At 48.1% G+C, this 26,933-nt stretch overlaps 1 protein-coding gene across 1 annotated transcript in view; it reads left to right on the top strand.

Annotated features, from left to right (window-relative positions):
• LOC149311503 (SH3 and multiple ankyrin repeat domains protein 3-like) overlaps positions 1 to 26,933 on the top strand; it is a 425,035-nt gene that overhangs the window by 208,077 nt on the left and 190,025 nt on the right. Inside the window, exon 12 of the mRNA XM_089526562.1 lies at positions 23,292 to 23,515. Coding sequence (XP_089382688.1) covers positions 23,292 to 23,515 — 224 coding nt within the window. The remainder of the gene's footprint in view (positions 1 to 23,291; positions 23,516 to 26,933) is intronic.

Genomic DNA, 26,933 nt, shown 5'->3' with positions numbered 1-26,933 from the left:
TGGGAAGGTGAGGAGAAAGAAGGTCTGATAAGTAAGGAGAGGCCAGACAGCAGGAGCTTGTACTGAATGCGGAAAAGGAGTGGAAGCCAGTGAAGGGATGCCAAGACAGGAGAGTCAGCAACAACAAGAGCATCTTCCTCATGCCAAGGGCTGTGGCCGTTCGGATGCCTTGGCGTTCCTCCATCCGCGTTGGAGGGCAGGTAGGGCCATGCATGAGCAGCTTGGACAGGTGGCCATTGCTATATAGGGAGACCTGCACCTGGCAAGGAGAGGCCAGTTCTTTCAGCAGAAACCTGAAAACAGGAGCCAAGAGGCTTGTTCCCCGCTGGGCTTTGGAGAGAGTCTCTCTCTCTGCTATCACTTTAGGGAACAAAATTCTTTTTTCCAGGGAGGAAAAGGAAGAGAGGGAGGGAGCCCAGGTGAGGCTCTTGACCAGCCCCCTTCCCTCCTTGTCCATCTGTCTTCCTCTCCTCTTGGTCTGGAGCCGATGGCTTCTACCTTGCACCCAGAACAGGGCACAGTGGAAGAGCCTCCTGCCTTCTGCTCTGGCCAGGAGAAGCTGCCCAAGGGAGTCAGGCGGCCGGAGGGAGCTCCTAGGCAAGACTCTGGGCTAAGACAAGTCAGGAAGGAATCGGGTCCTTTTAAGAAGGAAATGGGGGGGGGGGGGGGCACATGAGGTCCTCCTGCTCCCTGCTTGGGCTGAGAAGATGTGGACAAGCAAAGCGTCCGTTACTCTTTTCTCGACTTGCTACTGGGTTGATAAATGGATTACATGCACAAATACCCGGCTATTTCAGTAGGGCTAATCTTTGCTGGAGCTTGGAAAAGTTACTCTCTTATTTTGTGGTACCGGGGATGACAAATCCCTTCTTTACCATACTATGCACACTTCAGTTGTGGATTATTTGTGTCTGTTGCACAAGCTGCAAATGCAGGACTGCTGTGGCGCCTAATGCACAATGTCCTCTCTGTGTGTATTTTTGTTGTCATCCAGCTTTTTGGGGAGGGATGGACGATGACACTGGCTGCAGGATTCTGGGTAACTTTCCCAAGGCCTGGCAGGGATTAGCACTTTCCAGCAGCCTGCTTTTCCTTTGCTTTTGCTCTTAGCTTTGACGGTGTCTCTCCATCCCTAGGTTTCAGAGTACTATAGGGCTACATGAAGACCATCATATATCTTCTAGATCAGTGATTCCCCAACTCTGGTCTTCCAGGTGTTTTGGACTTCAGCTCCCAGAAGCCTCAAACACCTTGGTCATTGTCTGGAATTCTGGGAGGCCAAGCCCAAAACACCTGGAAGGCCAGAGTTTGGGAATTACTGTTCCCATATGTTTTTTAAATCCTCAACATGCTCAGGCTATAAGGAAAGTGTCATCCAGATGGAAGGAGTTTCCCACTGGCAGCTGAGAAAACAAAATCCATGAGGAAAGTAGGGCTTAGACCCAGACCACATTCCCAGACCAAACATGTGTCTATTGTGTTTAGAGGAAGGCAAACTCTCCTTTAGCCTCCATGAATAGAACCATTGTATCCAGTCAAGAAAAGGCATAATCCCACTCTATTCTTTGCTGGTCAGACCTCATCCGGAGTCTGGGCACTTCATTTTAAGAAGGATATAGACAAGATGGAGCGAGTTCAGAGAAGGCCAATGATGAGAGTAAGAGGTACGGAGAACAAAACCCATGAGGAGAGGTTGAAGGATGGGGCATGTTCAGCCTGGCGAAGAGAAGGCGGAGGGGTGGCATGACTACACTTTTTAAATACCTTAGGGCCTCGTTCAAATCTTTCCTCTAAGGCACCTTGGGTCTTATACTGGGAGAAGTGTATGATAGAATATTCATAATGGAGAGATGCAGTGAGGCAGTGATTCATTTCCATTTACCTTTGGGGAGAGGACCCAGCCACATGGCCACAGCAATGTAGGGGAGGTGTGGGGTGGAGGTAGGGGCACAGGTTTTGAAACGTATTTGTATTTAAATCAACTTGGAGCATGTAGTGAGAGCATAGGTCTGGATAAAAGTCTTCCTGCCTGGTCTTGGTGCACAGTCTCAGGAGCTGAGAGTCCAGCCAAGGATGGGGTGCGGAGGGTGCCCTGTAATCTCCTGACTCCTCCAGGTCTTTCTCAGCAGCAATCCCACCTTCTATCTATTTGTGCAACACTTGTCTCCCAAATTCTTGACAGTCATCTTCACTGAATTTTTGTGTCTTAATATCAGTCTCTTCCTTCAATTTATCACACTCTTGGCCTCATTGCATTCTGTCCTCTGGGGTTTTGACAGTTCCCACAAGTCCCTTAAAATAGCTTTGCGTTCACCCATAAAATCCCTCTTTTAATGATTGTTTGCTTTATTGAATGTGTTTCACCCAGCTTCTGTCTCAAGAGGGTAATGGAAGGTGGTCTCCTTTGCTTTCTTGGCAGCCTTTTGCATCGTCTGGAGGTGATGCAGGCCTCTATTTGGGCCCCTTCAAAGCTGGTCCTAATCCTGCTTGATGGACTCCTAGATCCACTCATCACTTTCAATGATCCACTCTGGTTGGGACTAGCAATTCCATTTAGACCCTTGTGATGCACTTCTCAAAAGAGGAGGAAACGTCTACCCAGAATTTATAGTAAAAATTCTACATTCATAGAATTATGGGGTTGGAAGAGACACTGAAGGCCATCCAGTTCAACCCCATACAGGAATATGCACCCCTGACAGATGCCCATCCTGGTTCTGTTTAAAGGCCTCCAAAGAGGAGAGTCCACCACCCTCCAAGGGGCTGTTTTCCATGTTGAGTAGCTCTTACAGTAAGCAGATTTTTTACTAAGGTTGAGGTGGAATCTCCTTCCTTGCAGTGTGAAGGCTTGGGTTCAGGTCCTCCCAGCAGCATAAGACAGACCAACTCTCTCTTCCAGGTGGAATGGGGATGGCAAGAGAGCTTGTGGCGGCGGGACACCTGGCTTGGATTTCAAGTGCCGTGTGATGACTTTGAAGGCACATACTAACAACAAAAGAAGGAGCATTGTGTAGTGGTCTGCTTGTTGGATTCTGGGAAACCAGAGCTTGAATCTCTTCTGAATATGTCTTGCAAGGAAAACTCCAGGAGAGGGTCGTCACTGAGGCAGCGTTGTATAATGGTTGCCTGTCAGAGTGGATCCGTGGGAGGACACAGTTCAAATCCCTGCGTGTGGAATTCTGTACAACCGAATAATCATCAAATTAAGCTGTAGAAGAAAAGGTCTTTTTATGTTTACTGAACATTCTGCACAACTGAATAATCATCAAATTAGCCTTTAGTTCAGTGAGTCCAAAACTTTAGTCCTCCAGATGTTTTGGAGTTCAACTCCCAGAAGCTTCAATGAACTTGGCCAACAGTCAGGAATTCTGGGAGCTGAAGTCCAAAACATCTGGAGGACCAAAGTTTGGGAATCACTGCTTTTGATGAAATGGTTTTTTTAATGCTTACCTAACATATGAACCATTGGACTATGACTCTGGAGACCAAAGTTTGAATTCCCATTTGGCCATGGAAACCCCCTTGACCTTAGGCGTACCACACTCTCTCAGCCTCAGAGGAAGGCAAGGGAAGCCCTCTCTGAACAAATCTGGCCAAGGAAAGAAACCCCATGATAGTGTCATCTTAGGGTCGCCATAAGTCAGAAACTATTTGAAGGCATACAACATGACACCAAAATAAATGGGTGCTCAAGTTGCATTATATACAGTGGCTAATAAAATGGTGGTAGGCAGAGACATAGCTGTGCATCTGAGGAAGTAGATCAAGTCTATGAAAGCTTATGCTACAACAGCTTTTGTTCAATTAGTCCCAAAGATGCTACAAGCTTCCTTTGCATAGTAAAATGGCATCCCTTATGCAAAATGGCAAAATGAAGATTTGCTTTTTGGGGTCTTTTTAAAAACTGTTTTCAAGCTGTGGGTGGTTGAATCCATGGATGCAGAACACGTGAATATGGAGGGCTGACTGTACCATCTACTGCATCATGGACCACCAATAAATCTTATGCTAAAGCAGTAATGTCTGTCAGGACCTGGCTCCGAAGAAAGCCTTGGAGAGGCCAAGAACTACACTAACTCTGGCACAAGACATTTGAAGAAAACCAAAGTGCACAAGTGTGACCCATCTCCCCCGAACAGTGCAAGCGGGTGAGCAACAGTGCAAAGCATCACTCCTCCAGTCCGTTCTTGGCCTTCATATCTTCTCCCAGCTTCAAACTGCAAAGCGAATGCAAAACTCATCCAACAAGGTCATAAATACAATTTAATTCTTCCGCGCGGCTGTTAATGCTTGGCCATGACGCTAACAAGGACTCTAAAGTCCATGGCACAGGCCCAACGTGCTACAAAGGTTTCAGGTAGACTTTGTTTTCATTTGGTGTAGGCCACCTTGACTTCCATACTGAGAGAGAGAGAGAGAGAGAGAGAGGTTATAAATGAAATGGAATCTATGGTGCAGCATAAATAAACTCTATGGAGGCATCCAAGGAAGTCATGCTAAAATAAACCATTGGTAAAGTCAGCACATCAGTCAGTGCCTCTGTTGCAGTCTGCAGACGATCAGTTAGCACATTACATCTCCCTCCCCCCCCCACACACACACATGCCCCTGTTTCTATTAGTTTTAACTACAAGAGAGAATACCATTTTCAAAACTCTCCAGAGCCAATAACTGCAGCAAGAAATGGATGGAACAGAGAGCTTGGCATGTATGAACGCAAATGGCAGGCCTTTTAATAGGCAGTTAGGTTTTCCATTCAAATCTGCTGTGCGGAGCTGGGAGGTCAGAATTGTGGGTTCAGTACACACCTATTGTATGTAGTTGGATAATGTAGAGTCTTGACCAGAGCTTGCAAATGTTATGCTTTTGGAACTGTAGTTCCCAGCCTCCCCGGCAGACATAGAATCCTGCTGATGTCTTTTGCATTTGTAAGGAAGTTCCTGTACGGACGCAGCTGGGCTCTCCCCCCCTTTTTGAAACATTTCAGAGGGTGCTGGGGTGCAACACTCAGGTTATTTGGGGCTTTCTTTTTGCCCCCTGGATATTGCTCTCCTCCCCCCATTGCATGCGGTGCGTGCTGCGTGACCTGACTCTTTGACACTAAGGAGCTGGAGGGCATGAGCTTTATTGCTCTCAAAAGGGAGCAAAAGCAGCAAAGGAGATGGGGAACGATGGAGCTTTCGGTGCCCCGGTGGAGTGTGGCACTTGGCACTAATTGGCGCTAATTAGCTGAGAGAGAGAAAGAGAGAGAGGGCCATGTTGCTCTCCATTGCTAAGCAGGGAAGAGATCTGAGGCAGGAAGTTTCCAAACAGACTGTGAACATTAAAGACAAAAATTTAGAGTCTGGCAGGAACAGAGAGGGAATAAAAGCCATTCTTTGCAGGTGGAGGAGTGTGCCAGGTGCCAGGGGTGAGTGTTACACACCATGCCCATCGCTGGGCAAGGCTGGGACCCAGGCGGCCACAAGCCCTGGGCAACCAGACACTGGCGGAACCGGTATCTAGATTCCCCAGCGTTCAAAGGATATAACTGCCATCACTTGAACTCTGGACCTCTAAAGTCTCGCAGGACCTTTCAACATTCATTTGCTTAATTCGTCTATCTGTATGCCTCTTTTGCAAGGCTCAAGGTGAATGGGATGAAACAGTAAAATACTATTAAACAGGAGTTGAAACAAGGTTTTTTAAAAAAAAAAAAAAAGCACAGTAAGAAAACAACAAATGGAGCTGATTCAGCTGCTCTTAAAAGTGATTCAGAGCATCAGCCTCATCATCCCAGCCAGCCTCCCCAAATACCAAAATAGTCACATTTGAAATGCTTTTGGAAACCAATAAGGAGGAAGATGCAGCTGGATAGAGTCAAGCAAGGAAGTTGCAATGGCTGCTGCCCTCAGTTTGCAAGACCTGAGCAAGGCTGCGGATGAAAGGGAGACTACTTTGGGGCTATTCAGACGGTGCAAATACTCCCAGTAGAACATGGGATGAATCTTTGTTGTTCACATGAATTCCAAATGCATCCAATAAGTGCGGGGAGCAGCTACCAAAGCCCCTGCAAAACCCGGGATAATCGATCTCATGTTGTTGTTGCTGTTGTTTTAGTTTCCCTGGAAGATTCACATTGTTGCCTGTGTGAATAAGTGACGCAGACAGACCTGGGATAAACCAAGTTAAAGCTCTGTGTGTCTTCAACGTGTTTTGAATACATCTGCATCATTGGCTCTTTTATCTTTATTCCTAGTTCTGACATGTGTGAGCAACGAAACTCACAAAGATACACAGAGATGTAGTTCTGATTTTAAAAAATAATATGAACCACAAATTGGGAATCTTTGAGTAAGTTCAAAAAGGACGTTGAGAAACTGGAGCCATGTGTCCAGAGGAGGGCCATCAAAATGGTGAAGGGTCTGGAAACCATGGCCTTTATCACACTGAGGTTATTGGAGCTAAGATCAGGGGTGAGTGCGGGTCGAACGATGCGAATTGACGTTATAACGCTGTGTATTTTCACACCTGGTTCCTTTCATTGGGAGCTGTTTGCGTGGTGCTTCTGAAGGGCTTCCAAACTGAATCCTTACTGGCTCCTCATTTTGGCGGGTTCGCTAAATAAGTGTATTGAAGGGATTCGCATTGAGGCTCGGTTCGAACTCACTGCGGATTGGTCTGGTGTGGAATTCCAATTTGCTTGTGCTCTGGAACACCACCGCAAAACCCCCGGTTGCAAATTTCCCATGATGCCGTGCTGCATTTTTGCCCCATTGGCTTCCAGTGCTCCCCCCTGAATGAATGCCTTCACGTTTTAATGTGGAGAGGAGCCATGCTGGCGAGGAGAAAGGGAGAAGAGGGGGAAAGAGAGAGAGCGGGGTTAGTAAAGCTTCTAAAGGACTCTTACTCTTACTCCAAAGTGGGGCCAAGGGGGAGGCAGGGTTTACTTCCAAGGAGAACTGCAGTTTCTACACTGGTTATTTTGCAGTGAAAGAAATTTATTATTAATAATAATAATAAAAAACTTTCACTGCAAAATAATAATAATAATAACAACAACAACAACAACAGTAATTTTGCCGATGGGTGATACATCCGGATGAAGCAGAGAGCATTCAGAGATAGGTGCCATTCCCTATCCTTCACGTGAAGCTAGGGATGCAGGGTAGATCCAGATGGCAGATGTGAAGGGAAAGAAAAAGGAGGCTGGAGGCAGAGATGGCACTCCCAGAATTCCATAGCCTTGAGCCAAGGACCCCACAACAAACTCCAACTCCCATAGTAATAATAATAATAATTTATTATTTTAAAATAATAATAATAATAATAATAATAATAATAATAAGTTATTAGTTTGCTGAGGCACCAGAGCTCTCTAGCAGAGAAGGTTCAATGTCTCAGGACACTGCAGTTCCCAGAATTCCAGAGCACTGAGCCAGGACAGTTAAAGTGAAGTCAAACCGGATTATTTTCTAATGCAGATGCAGAGGAAAGGGATTTCAGTCCAGATTATAGATGTGAAGGAAATGAAACAGGAGGCTGGAGGGAGAGATGGCACTCCCAGAATTCCATAGCCTCAAGCCAAGGACCCCACAACAAACTCCAACTCCCATAGTAATAATAATTTATTTTTCTAATAATAATAATAACCATAATAATTTAAGTTATTAGTTAGCTGAGGCACCAGAGCTCTCTGGCAGAGAAAGCTCAATGTCTCAGGACACTAAAGTTCCCAGAATTCCATAGCACTGAGCCAGGACAGTTAAAGTGGAGTTAAACTGGATTATCTCCCCAGTGTGGATGCAACCTAAGAGAAGGCAACTGCTAGAAAGGGAAGGAGAGATGTAGATGGAATAGATGAGGAGAATGACAAGAGGATAGATGTCGATGTGGATGAAATGGATGGGGCTCTGACACGGAGGACCCTTTGAATTTGGCTGCCAGGGATGGGAAAAGAGAAGGGAGGAAGAAAGGGGAAGCAGCTGTCATTATCGTGAAAGTGGAGCCAGGCTCCCTTCTTCACCCCGGAAGTGCAAAGGTTCAGGATGCGTCCAGAGCCCCACTGAGCATACGCAAGGGTCCCAATTCGAATCGTTGAATCCCCATGGTATGCACCGGTGTGGAAATACAATGTGCACTCACTCCGCTTTGCCTGATCCGCATTACGCGACTTCCTTGGATTCGATTTCCCCTCGGTTCGGAAGGGCCACGGAACAGCAACCAGGTGTGATAAAACAGTCACGTTATAATGTCGATTCGCATCGTCCGACCCGCACTCACCCCGGATCTTAGCTCCAATAACTTCAGTGTGATAAACGCCCATGCTTTATGTTAGGAAATGTAGTTCTTCCTTGAGGATCATTAGAAACTCAGAAAGTAAGCAAGATTGTTTAATCTCACTAGCAAAGCTTACTCAGCAGAAAAATGATGATGATGGTGCAAGCAGGAATAAAACTTTATCTAACTCACTCCTCTCCCAGCCACGTGTCCCCAATAAAAACACACACTCACTTGGTTAAAAGTGAAAAAGGAAATAAGTTTACTTACAAAATCATGTGTATGAAGAGATACACAGGTCTAGCTTCATGTTGCAAGAAAAATGAGGTAGAAAAGGTAGTCTCCATACATCTTAAGAAGTACGCTATCCCAGCATCTTCTCAGCTCCAGGCATAGGCATGCTGATTAGTAAGTAAGCAAGTTTAGTAATGGAGTCTCATCTCTGCTGCTTCTTCACCCAAGAACAAAGGTAATTAGGTGTCCTCATGGTAAACAGGAAATGAGGAGGGGAAGTTAATAGCAATAAAACTACCATTGACATGCATTCCTAGAAAAGGTCTTGGCCTAAAAGCATCATAGAGATATAGTACTAGAAAGGCTTAGCATGCGAAGTTGCTATATCCCAACACTTTATGAGGAGAGACTAAGAGAGCTGGATATGTTCAGTCTAGAAAGGAGACGGTTAAGAGATGGTATGATAGCCCTGTTTAAGTATTTGAAGTGGAGTCATTTGAGGAGGAAGCAAGCTTGTTTTCTGCTGCTCCAGAGAATAGGACACAATGGAACAATGGATGCAAGCTCCAGGAAAAGAGATTCCAGCTCAACATTAGGAAGAACTTCCTGGCAGTAAGGGCTATTTGACAGTGGAAGATGCTCCTTTGGAAAGTGGTGGACTCTCTTTCTTTGGAGGTCTTTAAACAGAGGCTGGATGGCCATCTGTCAATGAGGATGCTTTGATTGTGAGTTCCTGCATGGCAGAAGAAGGGGCTTGGACTGGATCAGGGCCCTTTTTGGGGGTCTCTTCCTTTTTTAAAAAATATTTTATTTATAACATTTATATCTATTGTTAGTCCTGAGAGCCTTTGGATTTCCCTCCATGTTGACTCATATTCATTGTGTGATTAAATGGGGTCCTGTCTGCATTTGCCGGGACTATCTGCCCTGACCTCCCACCGTTACCTTGGCCCTCCGTTCTGATGGTGGGTGGCTGTTTGCAGGCGAATCCCACTGTTCTTCCAGGTGCAGCCACCAATGAAATGACTTACTTACTTCTGAGCTCAGAATGGGCATCCTGTCCAAATGGCATCGGGAATGGTTTACTACCAACAACACTGGGGAGCACAGCGGGACATGTTTAAATCAGCCAGTGTCGAATGGAATCCTCTGGATCTTCTGGAGCTGAAGCGGAGTCAGTATAATTCATTTTGAGAGGGATATACCCTGGTTCTGGTGCTGAAGAGGCTGGAAATCGTTTGGACTGTTTGCACTAGAACTGGGGTTTGGGCCATGCCTTGTGACTGCCTGCCATGAAGACGGGGAGGATGCTGCATTTGGCCCATGCAGACCAGGGACTCACCAAAATCCCAGCTCTGCCATTGTAGTGCCCTCCTGGTGGTGTGTGGAAATGCGTATGCACCTCCAGTGTCCCATTTGATTCCCTACGGTTACAAAAACTGCCCCTGCACATTATTCCCCTTGCCCAAGGGGATCATAGGCAGAGACACAATAGGTGGCACACTGTCAACATTCAGCACAAGGGTTGGAATTATGCAACCATCATGTAACTCCAGGAGCGTAGATTTACAACACAGAAGCGTGACATTGGAACTTGGCTGTGTTGTGATAAAAAGCCTTTCTTTCTATTCTGGCCCCTGGAGATAGAGTTGAACTTGCGTATGAATTCCACGTTCTGCTGTTTCACATTGCAGTCTGTCTTTGGAGGGGCTGAAGTTTTCCTCCTCCTGGTTTTTAGATATCGTCATTTCTGACGTGAAGCTTGTGCCTGTTTATTCTTTTGCATAAGGTCAGAAATGTTTTACAGCTGGCTGCGAAATCTGCCTTGGCGAGGCCTTTGGTGCAGGTTGGTTTTTAATGGAGGCCCTCAGGGCAGCATGACTCCAGTCGAGCCTTTTTAAAATCAGTGATGCTAGAAGTAAATATGAAATATCTCTGCATGCGCTCCGAAGGCAGGTCTTAACAGCAGCAAATGTAGCATCGTAGATCTCAGCAGAGCAAAACTGAAGCCTGGAGCCAACGGCCTGAGCTGAAATTGCTATCTAGCGAAAGCATGTGTCCAAGGACTTCTTTGGGGAGTGATGGATTCAGCCACGCAGCCGGCACATGAAGGAGCAGGTTGTTAAGCCAAGCAAGGCTCTGGGCGTCTTGCGACCTGAATACAAACTTCCCTAAACAGTCGGGGGGATTCCCTCTGGCTGTGGCTGAACTTGTTTTGCAAACAGTTGGCATCCACATTATCTGGTGCCAAACGCAAGAGTGACGTTCTTGCAAAGCAACCATTCACCATGGCCAGGCAGTTTGTGTGTTGATGTCATTGCTGTTGTTGTTGTTGTTGTTGTTGTTTTGTGCCTTTAAATTATTTCTGACTTATGGTGACCCTAAGACAAGACTATCACGGGGTTTTCTGGGGCTGAGAGTGTGTGACTCAGCCAAGGTCACCCAGTGGGTTTCCATGGCTGACCAGGGACTCAAACCCTGGTCTCCAGAGTTGTAGTCCAATGCTCAAAGCACTGCACCATGCTGGATTTGGGGTTAAGAACACACACAGAGAGCAATTGTTCTCTCACTCTCTCATAACATTTGGATTTAGGAACATTCAGTGAAAGGAGTGGACAGGAGGAAAAGACTGAGACCATATGACTGATGGATAAACTTTATCAAGAAAGCCACAGCTTTACTCTGAGTTTGCAAGACCTCGGCAGGGCTGTTGATAACAGGAGGTCTTGGAGGTCTCTCGTTCGTAGTCCAAGCCACCTTGATGGCACATAATGACAACCACAATATTAAGTGCTGCTTGGGGACAGAGAGAAGGGTATCTGCTCTGCTGTTTGTAATTGTCTGGTTTTATTTTTAAAGAGGAGTTTTGTAGTGGTTTCCCATAGTGTATGTAATACTTTAAGCGTTTCTATCCGTGGTTCATTGCCTCCCGGGACCCGGTGGGAGAAGAGATGATAAGCACCAAATGCCATAAATAAATAAGCAAGTAAGTTCCAGAGTTATCCCGATAGTTACTGATGGGACATCTCTGGAACATATTATTAGTCTCACTTCACACCAGGCTAATTCTGTCCCTTTTTTGGAACAAATTTGTGTATGGGAACAGGGAATCGGTTTTTGTCTTGTTCTGAATGTTTTGTTGCTGTGGTCCCTGGGGAGCGGACCTCTTTGCCAGCTGCTGAACTGATCGGGTGCTGAAGGCCGTATTGGAAATATGTCCCAAGCCAGAGGGCTCACGGCTAATTGGCGTCTTCTGCTGCTCGCGGTTGACATTATTTGCAAATCAATCTCACAGCGCTGGCAAATGACAAATTGCGCTCGGTAGATTTACACCTCCCTGCATGAAATGGTTGCCCTCTTTTGTTGCATGCCTGGCACACAGCGAGAGCCTCAGACCTTGGAAAAACCTTGAAAGATAGATATAGATGTCACTGAGTGTGGAAAAACAATGAATTGTGACTTGCCCTCTCATGATCTGATGAGTTGAGCACTGCCTGGATGCAGCCTTGTTGTATTTCTAGAGCTCATTCTGAAACCAGGCAGGATAGAAATGGACACCTTAATAAAACCGGGGTTCTTAATAAAAATCAGAATGGGCATTCAAACCCTCGTCTCCATAATTGTAGCCCAACACTCAAAACACTACACTATGCTGGTTTTCCTAAAAGACCACACAAACCATTAAAAAGCACAGCATTAGAGTCCCATCACATCTGTAAAAGCCTGGTGCCACAAAAATGTTTTCAGTTGCCAATAGAAGAAGGACAAAGAAGAAGCCATCTTGGCCTCACTGGGAAGGGAGTCCCAAAGTCTGGGAGCAGCCACTGAGAAGGCCTTCTCCTCTGCTCCCACAAAACAAATCTGAAAAGATGGTGAGACAGAGAGAAGGGTCTGTTCAGAAGATCTTGGAGCTCTGATGGGTTGATAAAGGGGGATACAATCCTTCAAATATCCTGCATAAGGCTTCTTGGAGAGGAAGGAAGGAAGGAAGAAAGGAAGGAAGGAAGGAAGGAAGGAAGGAAGGAAGGAAGGGACAGTTGCAACCAATGGACTCAAATATGGCACTGGTTCCAGGTACCTTCCTGAATTGTATTGCCCAGAATTGGATGCAGTATTATTCCAGGTCAGCCCTGACCAAAGTAGAATAGAGTGGCACTATGACTTCCCGTGGTCTAACATTCAAAATACTGCACTGCCTCTCCTAGGTTTTCCTTAGCCAGATTGCTTCAGAGAAGGTTTGCCATTGCCTTCCCCTGAGGCTGAGAGAGTGTGACTGTCGAACCAGTGGATTTCCATGTTTGGGATTCCAACCCTGGTCTCCCAGAGGCCCAGTAAAAGACTCACACAGGCTCATGATTCTCCATGCCAAGAGCTTTAACTATGTACTGCCCCAAACATAGTAACTGTTCCCCTTTGCCATTATTGGCTTTGAACCGAAAGTGCATCACACGCTTCTTATGCCCAAAAGAGAGGCTCATGACAGGTGTGTGTGTGTGTGTGTGTGTGTGTGAGAGAGAGAGAGAGAGAGAGAGAGAGACTTCACATCTCCTGTTGTAACTGTGCTCATTTGCAATGCATTCCTGGCTAAGGATGAAAGCAAATGGCTCAAAGCAGGGCAAGAGTCCAGCCCCACTCCAAGCAATGCAGTTGTTGCTCAGTTGCACCAGAGCAACTGCACTGGCTTAATTCTCCCCATCTCTGGCTTAATCCTCCCTGCACTGCCCCACTTTTGGGCCAGGGGCTTTGCCAGCCTTCCTTCTCGGCCCTATTGCTCTTGCTCCTGGGCAGGAGGTGCCTAATGGAGGAGGAGGAGGAGGCAGGGAAGGGTTAGGGTTAGGAATTCCTGGCTGCTTGGCTTAGTGGAGTCATCTGCTGCCTTTCAGAGCAGAGCAGCTCTTTTGCCAGCAGAAACAGGGAACGTCTCAGTGGCCCCTCCATCTCTTTCTTTCTTTCTTTCTTCCTTCCTTCCTTCCTTCCTTCCTTCCTTCCTTCCTTCCTTCCTTCCTTTCTTTCTTTGAGTGTTTATATCCAGCATTGCACCTCACACTCACAGTGCGGTCTGCAAAATAAACTCAAACTGACCAGTCCAAAGCATGTGTGTCCCTGTAACCCAACTGTCCTCGCTGTGCTTATTTGTAACATGAACTTTTGGGTCATTCTGCTAAGGAAAACAGCTGAGAAAACTGATTTGTGAACAGAGAAACAATTCAATGAATTAAAGAATGTAATTAAAATTAAATTTGAGGAATTAAAGCTTAGAATCATCATAGAATCTTTGAGTTGAAAGGGACCTGAAAGGCCATCTGGAGCAACGCTCTTCTGCCAGGCAGGATTGCGCATCTAGAGCAAGCGCTCCCAGGAGATGGCCAGGATCCAACCTGGGTTTAAAGAGCTCCAAAGAACAGGAGTCCACCAACCTGACCCCCCTCCAAGGCAGGCCTTTCCACTCTTGAATAGCATTAGTTGTGTCAGGATGTTCTTTGCAAGTGTTGGGTGAAAACTCGTTGGCCACAATTTGAATCCGTTGGTCTGTGTCCTAGACTCTGGAGCGTGCTGAAAGAAGAAAATGATCCTGCATCGTTTTGAGAGGGAAGATAGCTACTCCGACCATTCTGCACACAGGACTAGTTAGAGATTTTAAATTATAGAAGCCATAACACTTTGAAAAACATTGTTCAAGGGCCATCTAGTCGAATCCCTTGTTGGTGCAGGAAATCTACCACCAAGAAGTGCCCATCCAACCCCTGTTTAAAGACCTCCAAAGAAGTAGACTCCAAGGCAGTCTGTTGCACTCTTGAGCGGTTCTTACAGTAAAAGCATTGAAAAGTTCTTCCTGATTTTTAGGTTGAATTTATTTTCTTTTGGTTTGAAACCATGGGTTAGTGTTCTAGACTCTGGAGCAGCAGAAAACAAGCTGATTCCATTTTCCACATGGTATTTAAAGATAGCTATCATGTCATCTCTTAGTCTTCTCTTTGCCAAGCGAAACATATCAACCTCCCTCAGCCATTCCTCCTAAGACTTGGTTTCCAGCCCTTTGAGCATCCTGAGTAGCCTTTTCTGGACCCATTCTACCTTGTCAGTATCATTTCTGATCCACAACTAGACAGGATTCTAGATGGTGTCTGACCAAAGCAGAATAGCGTGGCACTACTCCTTCCCTTGATCAGGGCACAATGCTCTTGCTAATGCGGCACAGTTGATGTTCAAAAGCAGCTCAGACAGTTTGAGACAATTTACAATAATTCATATGTGCAGATCATGGAATCACAGAATCCTAGACTTGGAAGAGACCCCAAGAAGGGCCATCCAGTCCACCCCGTTCTGCCATGCAGGAACTCCCAATCAAAGCATCCCTGACAGATGCCCATCCAGCCCCTGTTTAAAGACCTCCAAGGGAGACTCCATCACTTTCCAAGGAAGTGTCTTCCATTGTCAAACAGCCCTTACTGTCAGGAAGTTCCTTCTAATGTTGAGCTGGAATCTCATTTCCCATAGTTTGAATCCATGCAGCTGTTCCAGGTCCTGTTCTCTGGAGCAGCAGAAAACAAGCTTGCTCCCTCCTCACTATGACCTCCCTTCAAGGATTTAAACAGGGCTATCATATCACTTCTTAACCTTCTCTTCTCCAGGCTAAACATCCCCAGCTCCCTAAGTTGCTCCTCAGAGGGCTTCATGGTTTCCAGACCCTTCACCATTTTGGTCACTCTCCTCTGGATATAGGATGAAAACAGTTAGGTACCAAAGGTTTGAATACATTTTAAAAAGACAAAATCCAAAAGCACTGCCACCAATGTTTTGACTTGATTCTGTAATGACTCCAGTGTTGGTGCTCTCTAAAAAGAGGGGGTTCCACAACTGGGGTGCCACAGCGGAGAAGGTGCCCGTCGGTATTTATTTTATGGCATTTATACCCCCCTTTCAGCCCTAAAGGCTCTCAGAGAGGCTTACAACTATTATTTTTATTTAGACGGTTCCCTGCCCTCAGGCTTACTCTCTAAAAAGGCATTGGCCAAAATCCTCTTGGAAGGTCCCTTCCATACATCGTTGGACCTTTTTGGCTATTGTGCCACAAATGCATTCAGTTCATGGTTGTGCAAGCAGAGTTCCACAAGTGTCATCGTTTCTCATGGGCTTCAGCCCTATTGTGGACCTGACTTCAGGAGACCCATTGAATCTATTGGACATATGTACATATTGCTTCACCATTCAAAATGGATTGAATGGCTCTCCTCTCCTCCTCTATTTATTTATATAGTGTCAGCAGTGTGCATGACACTTGGCAGTATAAATACATTGCTTGGGATTCATCCACAGGATTTTAGCCTTGCACCTACCTGGATGGTCTTTAATGCCTCCTTAGTGCCTTTTATTTCCCTCTTGATGTTCTGGGATTGCAGAAACATTATTTCCCATTGCACAGCTGTATAAGAAGCAGGTTCACATGTACACAGTCATTGTACAATGCTGGTGTTCAGCAAAAGGGTGAGATAGTGCACTCACCCCTCTACATAGCGTTCAGAGGCATTGCCATGTTGGACTATCAGCATGCAAAGGGGTCTTGCAGCACCCTTGAGACTGAGCGAAAGATGTTGTAGCATGACCTTTCATAAACTTGGTCTACTTCCTCAGATGCATGGAGTGAAAGCCTGGTGGCATAAGCTTTCACAGACTTAGGTCTGCTTCCTTGGATGCATGGAGTGAACTAGCCATATGTTTTGCCTCAGATGCACAGAGTGAATTGGGCACAAGCTTTTGTAGTCTTAGGTCTACTTCCTCAGATCCATGGGGTGAAATGGGCATTACTTCCTCAGATGCATAGAGTGAACTAGTTCCCAGGAAGGACCAGAGGAAATAGATCAGCTCTGTGAAAACTGATGTCCAGTGCACTCTGTGCATCTGAGGAAGTAGTTCAAGTCCATGAAAGCGTATGCTACAACGTCTTTCACACAGTTAGTTTCAAAAGTGCTACAAGATCCCTTATACATGAGTTTAGGTTTGCACTGTGAAAGCATCACGTAAGATCTCAGCCCCTGTATTGTCCAACTGAAGGGACACAGAGGACATCAGATCTCCCATTTCACAGATGAAAACTGAGACACATGTGGCCAAACAACATCAGAGCATAGTCAGGATGGCAAAGGCTATTAAAGAGGAAGATCAGAGAAGCTAGAAGGAGCCATAGCAGTTTACTTTTACCTGAGCCGACTGGGAAGGGCAAGGATCTGCCTTCTCCACCTTTCTGAGTTGAGAGCAAATTCCTTTTGCACTTTGAACTTAATTTGCTGGAATCGAAGTAAAAGAAACTGAACCCTTTTAAAAGAGCTGGAAAAGTGGAAGGACAGCAGATTAACCAGGGCTGGCCCTGCCAAACAGAGAGTTGGCAGATAGGGAGGGCCCCAACTTCAGACCTCAAACCTCAGGTAGATGTGGACTGAGAGATTACCCTCTCAATTCTGCTCCTTTCACCAAAAGCCCGCTGGATCAGTAGCAAAGGGAACATCAACCCTCCTAAGTCAGGCAGCTCAGTGCTAAACCTTCTAGCATCCACTTACAAGGAGGTGTTCCTTTAAAACATTACCTAATGACAGCTCATTGCTATGTTTCCAATTCCTACCTGCCATAGGAACGGCAAAAAGCACTGTCCTTTTCCAAATGAGATGGGCAGTGTGGGTGTGTGAGTGAAAGGGCCCTTGTTTCACGTTAAGACTGCCTCCCCCATCCATGTTTTTTGGAAAGTGGTTGGACATATTGTGTATGCGTGTGGGAATGGGTAAGCCTTTGCTTACTGCTGAAGGACAAGCGTGAGTTGTTCATGGGAGTGATAGGAAGGCATTAAGTCAGAGTGGAACTGCATGCGCTTCTGCAGCATAATTAATGTTGATGCTCTTGCAGAAGGAGAGAAAGAGAGTGCAAAACAGCCTCTTGCAGCCAGTGGCCAAGATCTGACATTGAGGAGACAGAGAGCAGCTTTTAGCATTATGTAGGTTGTGCTGCCTTGTTAGCGAATTGCAACTCGGCACAACTGAATGTGCCGCCAGATGCACAGAGGACATCTATCCATGCAGTGCACAATGCCCAGTGGGCATATGCATGCATGTGGGTGTGCAGTACACACCTACATGCTCAGTGTTCAATTGCACCACTTGAACACCTCTGCTCCTACAAATTTGAACTGATCAGTCTCCACCAAAATTGTCCAACCACATCTGTAAGGAAGCCTACACATGTGTAAGACACCAACAGGATTCTCACCTACATAAGGTTCCTGGTATTCAAAACCATTTTAAGTCTTGGTCCTATTTATTTATTTATTGGTTCACTTATTAAATCATTAGTAATATTGTTAATTATTTGTCTGCCCCCTAGCCCCCCCAAGTGATGTTAAACATACACACACACACACACACACACACACACACACACACACACATATATATATATATGATTGTAAAACCCATGGAATCATAGAGATGAAAGAGACCCCAAGAAGAGCCCTGATCCAGTCCAGCCCCATTCTGCCATGCAGGAACTCTCCATCAAAGCATGTGACAGATGGCCATCCAGCCTCTGCTTAAAGACCTCCAAAAAAGGAGACATTGAGGGAGTGCGTTCCACTGTTGAACAGCCCTTACTGTCAGGAAGTTCTTCCTAATGTTGAGGTGTAATCTCTTTTCCTGGATCTTGCATCCATTGCTCCATTGAGTCCTAGTCTCTGGAGCAGCATTTTTAAAAACCAAAGGCCAGGTGGAACAATGCCATTGAACATGCCCATTGAAAACTCAGGAGAGATGAAGCCATCCTGATTTGGCTTGGAAGGGAGTGCCACAACTCCTTCAGCTTCTGGGAGCCCAGGTCTTCCTATAGAGAGGCAGTACGAAGGCAGTTGCTTCCCAACAGCGCACTAAGTGTCACCCCCAAGCTGTCACTCGGCGAGGTTTGCACCTCCCTAAAGATGTCCCAAGCTCAGACCAAAGCACATTGCTGCCAGCTCTCCTAGCTTCTGTGTTCTTAGGACTGTTTGCCACCTTGACTACACTCTGATGTTGCTCGGACCCACGCATCCTTGTTTCCATCTGTGAAATGTTGGAGGGTACACAGCACAGGCCTGACTCACTAGAAAAGACAGTAATGCTTGATAAGGATAAGGCAGCTGGAAAGCAGTGGGTGGCAGTCCTGGAAGGCACCAAGGCTGCTGCCCTGAGCCTGCAAGACCTGAGCAGGACTGCAGATGAAAGGGGGACTTGGAGGTCTCTAATTCATAGGGTCACCATAAGGCAAAGTTGACTTGACCACACTTAACAACAACAAATGCAACGCGGACTAGGAAAACAGATGTCCCTTTTTGAAATACCTGTGCCCAAAAGTTCATAAATACTAAGCAAATTTTGATATGGACCAAGAGGAAGAAAGGTCTCCTGCCATCACTACTTCCCAAAGAGCACATGTGGCACTTCCAGTGGAGTAACGGAAGTGGATTCTGGCCAGGTGGAGGGAGTTGGGTTCCTGGGTGATGAAACAGCCCTTATTTATGTTTAGGCCAAGTCTGTTCCTCAGTCCAAGGCCCACCGCTGGGCAGACCAAGGTTCTCCTTGGAAGACTCTGCCTCAGGCTGAACCAGGAAGGCCGAAACGGAGGCCAGAGTTGGCAAAATAGGTTTCAAGCTCCTAACTGCTTCACTTCAGAGCTAGCAGCTGCCAGACTAAGGCTATTGGGGACTAGTGATAACCTGCAGATTTCAACCTTTGTACCTTTTAGGGTGGCCCATCAGAGTCGGGAACTAGATTTCCTTTCCTGCTGTGGGAGCGGGTCTTTTTCAGGGATTCAGCAATTTGGGCAGGGGGGATGAGGCCCCATAAATAAGAGTTCTGTCCCCTTAAATGAAATATTCTGCCAGTTTCTAGGATTGCAATAATTTAAAACTTCAGTTGAGCATTGGGATATACAGAGGGCCCATGGTATTCCCCAGGGTTTGGTTCCAGGACCCTCTGCTAAATGGCCATCTGTCCCAGGGAAGGCTTTCATGGTGTCTTGCTGCACAGCAGAAGCGGGTTGGAGCAGATGGCCCTTCTTGGGGTCTCTTCCAACTCTAGGATTGTGTGATTCTGCCACCTTTGCTGGTGCTGTGGACTCTGCCAGGCATAGCATAGCACACAGGGAAGCTTGCAGCCCATATGTTCTTCTGTGGAAGTGGCTGAAGGCTGGGAGCGGCAGCCAGTGCCATCTTCCCCTGTGCATCACTGGTAATCCATATCTACTTTGGGGGAAATATGCCTTTGTCTTCTACTCACACGGCTTTTCAGTGCCCCCATGTTAAAATGGAATTTGGGAGCCACCTCAGTCTCAGTTGTGCCTGAGGATCTGGCTGATGGCCATTATGGAAGGGCAAGGGACTGTCCCTTCCCTCTGAATCACATTCATAAACCAACTATGGATATATATATATATATATATATATATATATATATATATATATATTCACACACACACACACACACACACACACACACATCTCCCTGAAATGTTTCCAGTAGTTGTCATGTTGAGAGCAAGTGTGGTATAGTGACTTGTGTGTTGTACTACTAGGACCTAGGGAGGCCAAGGCTCAAATCCCCTCTCAGCCATGGGCAAGTCATCTCTCAGGCTTCATCTACACTGCAGAAATGATCCAGTTTGAGACCACTTTAACTGCCATGGCTCAGTGATATGGAATTCTGGGACTTGTAGTTTTGTGAGGTATTTCACCTTCTTTGTCAGAGAGCTCTGGTGCCACAACAGACTACAAACCCCAGGATTTCATAGGATCGACAGGAATGGCATATGCTTTTGTCCTGCCAGAATGTAGTAATGGGCTATGTAGTGGTGATAGTATTTTTTAAAGAATGTTTTAGAACTGGGAACTCAGTCCAGGTGCTGAGATAAGCCAGGAAAGAGTCTTTCTCAAATGAAAAGAGGGTTGTGAGAAAAAGCAGGGGAATCGTGTTCACTAATATTAACAAATAAGAATTAAAGCCCGCCTGTACTTTGAGTTCTATGCAGCTTAATTATGTGGCTGTAACCTTTGCTGACAATGAGAGTCACCAGACTGGATCCGTAGGTTTCTTAACGAAGGTTTCTGAGTTTTTACTACTGAGCCTGAGTCTCTGAACTTTAGTATCCTGCTGGACTTGACAGGGATGGAGCCACAACTGTTAAAATGTTGTGAAACTGCATTAATTCTGCAGTGTGGAAGCAGCCTCAGAGGAAGGCAGTAGTGGCAAAAGTCCTCTGGATAATAAATCTTTCCAAGAAAGCCCTATGCTAACTTTGTCATAATAAGCTGGAAATGATTTGAAGATGCACAACAGAGTCGCCAAGTTGCTCCTAAGTGCTTGCATGAAGAGAGAGAAAGAGAGAGCGCAGTTTGGCGAAAAGAGGAGGTTTTGTGGGCTGTTCTCTCTCTCTTCCTGACATATTGGCCGCGATACTTTGGGTGACTCACTGCTAGACAAGGAATCCTGGAACCGAGTGATGAGTGATGAGTCAACATGTAAGTAAATCCCAGGATTCAATGGCTCTACTCTACTTGGGATTAACACTAGGAGTTGTAACCATCAACCAGTACTGTATTAAGGCCTTATGCTTCAGCTGCACCATGAGCCAAGCACAATGCTGAATCACAGGAAGGCTCATGCGCAACCTCCCTCCAGATCTGCTAATCTGACCACCCACAGATTGCCGCACTCTGTATTATTCAGTGGTGGCAAAGTCCATGTCCTGAAGTGTGTGCGTTCACATTGTTGCCATTGAATAATACAGGCCTTGATGGTCCACATTTTTGGGCATCCTTGGGACCCCCAGAAACACTCCAGATACAGAGGCTCTGCAGTGGATTCTTGCTGTCCGCTGGGGTTTGGTTCCAAGACTCCATGGAAACCAGCATCTGTGGATGTTCAGGTCCCATTAAGTACAATGGCAGAGTCAAAGAGTGTTCCCTCAAGGGTAGCTTTTTGGAACGTATATCTTTTTGAAATATTTTCAAGCCATGGGTAGTTGAATCTTTATCCATGGATAAAGATTCCATGGATCCGGCTTTCTGTATTTCATATACTTTCTCCTCTCTCATTCTGGCATGGCTGCAAAACCAGGGGCTTCTCTTTCTGCCCAATCCACCAAATCCATCTGAGGAAGTAGACTGAAGTCTCTGAAAGCCCATGCTGCCAACTTCTTTCTTTCTTTCTGTCAGTCGGTCTCAAAGGCGCTGCAGGGTCTCTTCAGGTACAGATCAGTCCTAGTTTAGCGTGTTGTCTGAACTTCAACTGTGGCTGGCCTTAACTGTGGTTAGGGGGAACAAACCCTTGTTTGAACGTAGCCTTTCTCTAGTTGAGATGAACACACGCAGAACACCGCCAGCTCTTCAGGAGGCATCTGCGGAGCTGTCCAGGTGCTGAAGACGCTGCTCCCGTTCAGCACCACGGACAGCTCCCGCGCGTTCCGATAGATCCAGGCTCCCACCGAAAGCCACGAGTTGCGAGCTCTGTTTGCTTTGGAGGCCCTTTGAGAACAAGTGAAAGACGCTGGCAGCAGGAGCTTTGCTAGGCAACAGTCCTGCTTCCTCAGATGCTTCTGGACGAATGTGGCTATAATCTCGGGATTGAGTAGGAATCGTGTCCTGGAAGTGGCGCCGGCCCCACTTTGCACATGCTAGCCCTTGTGGCGTGTCCTGTCCTGTTGTGTTCTGAGCTGTGAAGAGGTGTGTCATTGTGTGCCTCTGTGTGAGAAAGAGAGGGAGGAGGGGGAGACAGCCTTGATCGGGGGTCTCTTGCGGAGGAGAGAGAGCCTCAGCCCCGAGGAGGAGAGGAAGAGGAAGGGGCCCAGGAGGAGGAGCAGGGCTGCTCTCTCCCTCTCTCTCGCCTCCGAGACCCCGCCGCAGGTGCCCTGGATCTCCCCTCGGAGGGCGGGGGGGAGGCAAAGGAAAGGAAGGAAGGAAAGGAAAAAAGAAGGGAAGGGAGGGAGGAAGGTCGGTGGGTGGGTCCCGGGGCGGGAGATCGAGCGGCTGGAGCGAGGGGCGAAGGAGAGCCGGGAGGCAGGCGGGGAAGGTGGGCGCGGAGGGAACAAGAGGAGGAGCTGGCTCTGGGTTCCTGGGAGGAGGCGCCGGCGCCGGCCTGAGCCGAGAGCCCTCCCGGGCGGCGTCGGAGGCGTGTTCGGTGCGGGCCTCCCTCCCTCCCTCCTTCCCGGGCGCTGCGTCATGGGGCCACGGCGGCCACGGGAGCCAGGCGGAGCCGCCAGGGAAGGAGCCGGGGCCGCTGCTGCTGCCGCCGCCTCCCGGCCAGACTCCCCGAGGAGGAGCAGGAGGCGGAGGCGGAGGCGACCTTTGCGGGGGCAGAAGCCGAGCGGCGCCTGAGCTGAGCCCGAGCGGAGGACCGGGAGCCAGGGGAGCCATGGCGGGGCTGCTGTTGCTGCTGCTGCCGAGGCTGCCGGGGCCAGGGCTGCCGGGGCCTCCGCCGCCAGGGCCAGCCGAGGAGGGGCTGCCGGAGGCCGAGGCCGAGGCGGCGGGGCTTCCCTGGCGGGGCATCGGCATCAGCAGCGGCGGCGGGGGCCCCCTGAGGCTGCTGGGGGCTGCCGGGGTCCCGCTCCTCCTCCGGCTCTTCTGCCTGCTGCTCCTGGGCCGCCGGCTGCCCGGGACGCGCTGAGCCCCTTCCTCCTCCTCCTCCTCCTCCCCGCTGCTGCGCCCGGGCCATGGCTCTCTTCCCGGCACCCCCCGCCTCCTCCTCCTCCTCCTCCTGGGCTCCGACGGTGACCTATGTCTTCGTTTTCAGCCCCAGCGGGGCCCAGGGTCCCGGTCCGGAGCGCGGCCCTCCTCCTCCCCCTGCTCCGGCCTCTTCGTCGTCGTCGGCGGCGGCTCCTTCGGTGTCTTCGCTGCCCAGGGGCCCGAAGCGGAAGCTGTACAGCGCGGTTCCCGGGCGGAGGTTCATCGCCGTCAAGAGCCACGCGCCCCTCGGCGAAGGCGAGATCCAGCTCAACCGCGGAGAAGCCGTCAAAGGTCAGCCGCCCAGAGAAGGAGCGGGGAGGGAGGGAGGGGGGAGACGTCAGCAGCCAAGCAGAACCTTCTTTACACCCCTCCCTCAAAAACCAAAAGTTTGCCAGAAAAAGGTATCCCCCCCCCCAAAGGCCTGACCCTGGAAGGAGCCGCGGGGAGGTCTCAAGGCCTGGCCCTCCTGAGGGGGGGGGCACAGGAGGGGCTCCGTTGGGCATCTGGAGGCCACAGCACCCCCCCATCCTCCCACCCAAAGGCCCTCTTGACCATCAGGATGCCAAACTTGGGAGGGAGCAACAACAACACCCAGAATCCCCCAGCCAGCTGGCCTCTGCCTTCCCCTGAGGGGCAGCTGGGCTTCAGGGCAGGGGGCTCCCACTGGCCTTCAGAGGGACTGATACAGGGTTTGGGAGGGGACCCAGGCGTCTTGCCCCCAGTCAGCTCCCAGGGTCTGCCCTCCTCCCAAGTGGCATCCACTTCATTTTTCCTTTTGGTGGGCCTCTGAAAGCAGAAGGTTGGGCAGCTATGTCCTCTTCAAGGCGGCCCAGAGACACCCCTCTCCCTGCTGCCATGCTGTCTGAGGGAAGGAAGGTCCCTCGAAAGTCAGCAGCAGCGTTCTGGACCCGTGCAGGGCACCTTTTAGCCTTTAGTTGGCTTTTGGTGACACTGTGCGCTGATGATGCTGCATCAATAAACGGCCATTACTCCTAATCCTCATAAAAAGACATTGGGGTCAGTCAGGGCTGAGAGGGTCCTCAGGTGCCCCAATGGAGGGGAAAGGAAAAGTGGCCCCCAGCCCTTTCAGTCTAGCCTTTAGGGTCCCACAGAGATACTCCATGTATATTGCTCCAAAGTGCCTTGTTACCCTTCTGAGGTGAGGCCTGTTTCCACTGGTTACTTTGGGCTTTGGAGGCATTTCTGATCAAAGTCAGACCCCTCAGGAGTCAAAGAAAGGCACCTTGAGGAAAGAAAGGTGTGACTTCATGGTTGTTGTTGCCCTACAAAGCCTTGGAAGTGGACCTTCTAGGTCCTACACAAGTTGTTTGGTTTTGGGAAGGCAGCTGAGGCTGATCTCCACTTGGGTGAAAGAGGATCCATGTTTGAAGTGAGGTGAGGGGGGTCTGGGACCTCAGACACATATTTATACCCCCCCCCCAAAGCTGTCTGGGTAATCTGGATGAATTCTTTGTGTCAAGTGAGCTTCTTGAAATGGGAATGGGATGGTGCCTTCCCAGTGCAAAGTGACCCATCTCTGTGTTGTATTTCCAGCACGTTCCTAAGCAATGTTAGCATGGGTCAGAAACGTTCCCATTTTGGACTGCCGATCTCAGGATCTTTGGGGAGCTATAGTCCAAAAGGTCACTTTCCCAAACTAGTAGCTTCAGGGAGTTCATATAAACTGGCTCTTTTTAATCCCTCAGCCACTGTGAAGAGCCTTGGTACAGAGTGACCCCTCTTTTGTTGCGAGTTCACACTCCAAAGGCACTGGGAAAAGGACCACTTTAGTGACGATGACCCACTAATGTGTCCCCATCAAAACAGTGCAGGCACCAAAGCAGCCCTTGCGGTCGAAGGGGGGCTGCAGGAGGCCTTTTGGAGCCTGAAAGCCACCGTCTGCCTGCAGCGTGTCCCTGACAGATGGGCTGTTCCTCAAACAGGTCCAAAGGGGGAGGAATCGGCATGCGGTGCCCGTGTGCTTGGCATCTTCCCCCCACGGCTGGGCTGCACTTCAGGGCATGTAATCCTATCAGAGGAGAAAGAATCAGAAATATTTGGTCCATCAGGTGCAAAAGAGGAACACGAGATCAGGATCCTGTGGTTTTGTCTCCAGCTAGAGTAGGCCAATTGCATCTGCTGTTGAGCAGTGAGTCGGCAGAGTAGTAAGCCCCACGGACTCAGTGGCTCCTCTCCAGTTGGAGCTAAGAGAGGGATTGGGATCCATGCCTCAGGATGCCTGGAAAGGAAGCTCTATTCCTCCGATTAGCCCAGTGCATCTTAATCTAGAAATATTTGCATGGGCTTCTCCAAAGCTATTAAAAAGGAAAGGGAGCAGGAATACAGTACGCATGCTTATATTTGTTCGCTGCCTTGAGTGAACAAATTGGGAGAAAGGTGGGATATAAGAAAATAATAATAATAATAATAATAATAATAATAATAATAATAAGCATTAATAATTATTATACTAATTCAGCCCGGCTTCTGCAGCCTGGTTCCCTCGGGTGTGTTGGAACATGACTCCTGTATATTAAGCTGCCTGAGAGCTGCAGTCCAACGAACTTTGTGTATGGCACTAAGTTGGGGCCATTCCAGTGTCCTTCAAAAGTAGTTCTGGCAATTAAAACCTTATAGCATCCCCCTTGCTATGAGACATTCTGCCTCCTTGTCAAAAGTGGCTACCAAAAGACCTGTTGCTGGCAACCATCCACAGACTCAGCAAGGTGAAAAGGATGCATGGCATCATAGCCAGGCTTTCTGGTCTGTGCCATGGAGGAAAGCAAAGAGAGGTGGGCATCCAACCTCTCTTTCAAGATCTCCAACGAAGGAGAGTCAGCTTTGTCAACCTGAAGGCTTTCCTGGCCAGCATCCATTGTTTTTTGTGGGTTTGGGGGGCTCTGTGGCCATGTTTGGAAGAGTGTATTCCTGATGTTTCTCTGTGGGTGAAACATCAGGAATAGACTCTTTCAGAACATGGCCACAGAGCCCCCAAAACCCACAAAAACTGTAGAGCCTGCTTTCTTCCAAAGGAGCCAATTCTGCCCTCAAAGCAGCTTTAATGGCCAGAAAATGCTTCCTACTATTTGGTCAAAATCTCTTTTCTTGCCCGAAAGAGATCAGTCCTTGGAAAAAACCAGCACAGGCCATGGGCCCCCAGGACTAGCCTCTTTCTCCCCATTGAGCCAGTGATGGCAGCCACTTGGGGGAGAGAGCAGGAAAGTGCAATGGCATGGATGCCCCATTCGTGGTCTTCCTAGAGACATCGAATCAGAATCACAGGTCCAAGACACACTGCAGAAATAATCCAGTTTGGTACTGCTTTAACTGTCCTGGTTCAGTGCTAGGGAATTCTGGGAACTGTAGTTTGGTGAGACATTTAGCCTTCTCTCCATCCTCTCATAGGTTGGTAAAATAAATACCCAGCCTGTTGGGAGAAATTGGCCAAGACATGGTAAATGGCTTAGGGACTGCTTAGTTTACTATGAAGCAGTATAGAAATGTTAGTGTTGTTAGTATTGCTGTTCTCTATCAGACAGCTCTGGTGCCACAATAAACTACAATTCCCAGGATTCCCTAGCACTGAGCCAGGGCAGTTAAAGTGGTCTCAAACTGGATTATTTCTGCAGTATGTTTTGGACCATAGAATCCTTGAGTTGGAAGAGACCCATCCAAGCCCTCCCTGGGACAGATGGCCATCCAGCCACCA

Source organism: Sceloporus occidentalis, unplaced genomic scaffold (assembly GCF_023333645.1).
Source record: "Sceloporus occidentalis isolate IW3139 unplaced genomic scaffold, rSceOcc1.0.p SCAF_5, whole genome shotgun sequence".
Lineage (NCBI taxonomy): Eukaryota > Metazoa > Chordata > Lepidosauria > Squamata > Phrynosomatidae > Sceloporus > Sceloporus occidentalis.
Note: the sequence above shows the minus strand (reverse complement) of the source record. Positions and strands in the feature narration are given on the sequence as shown.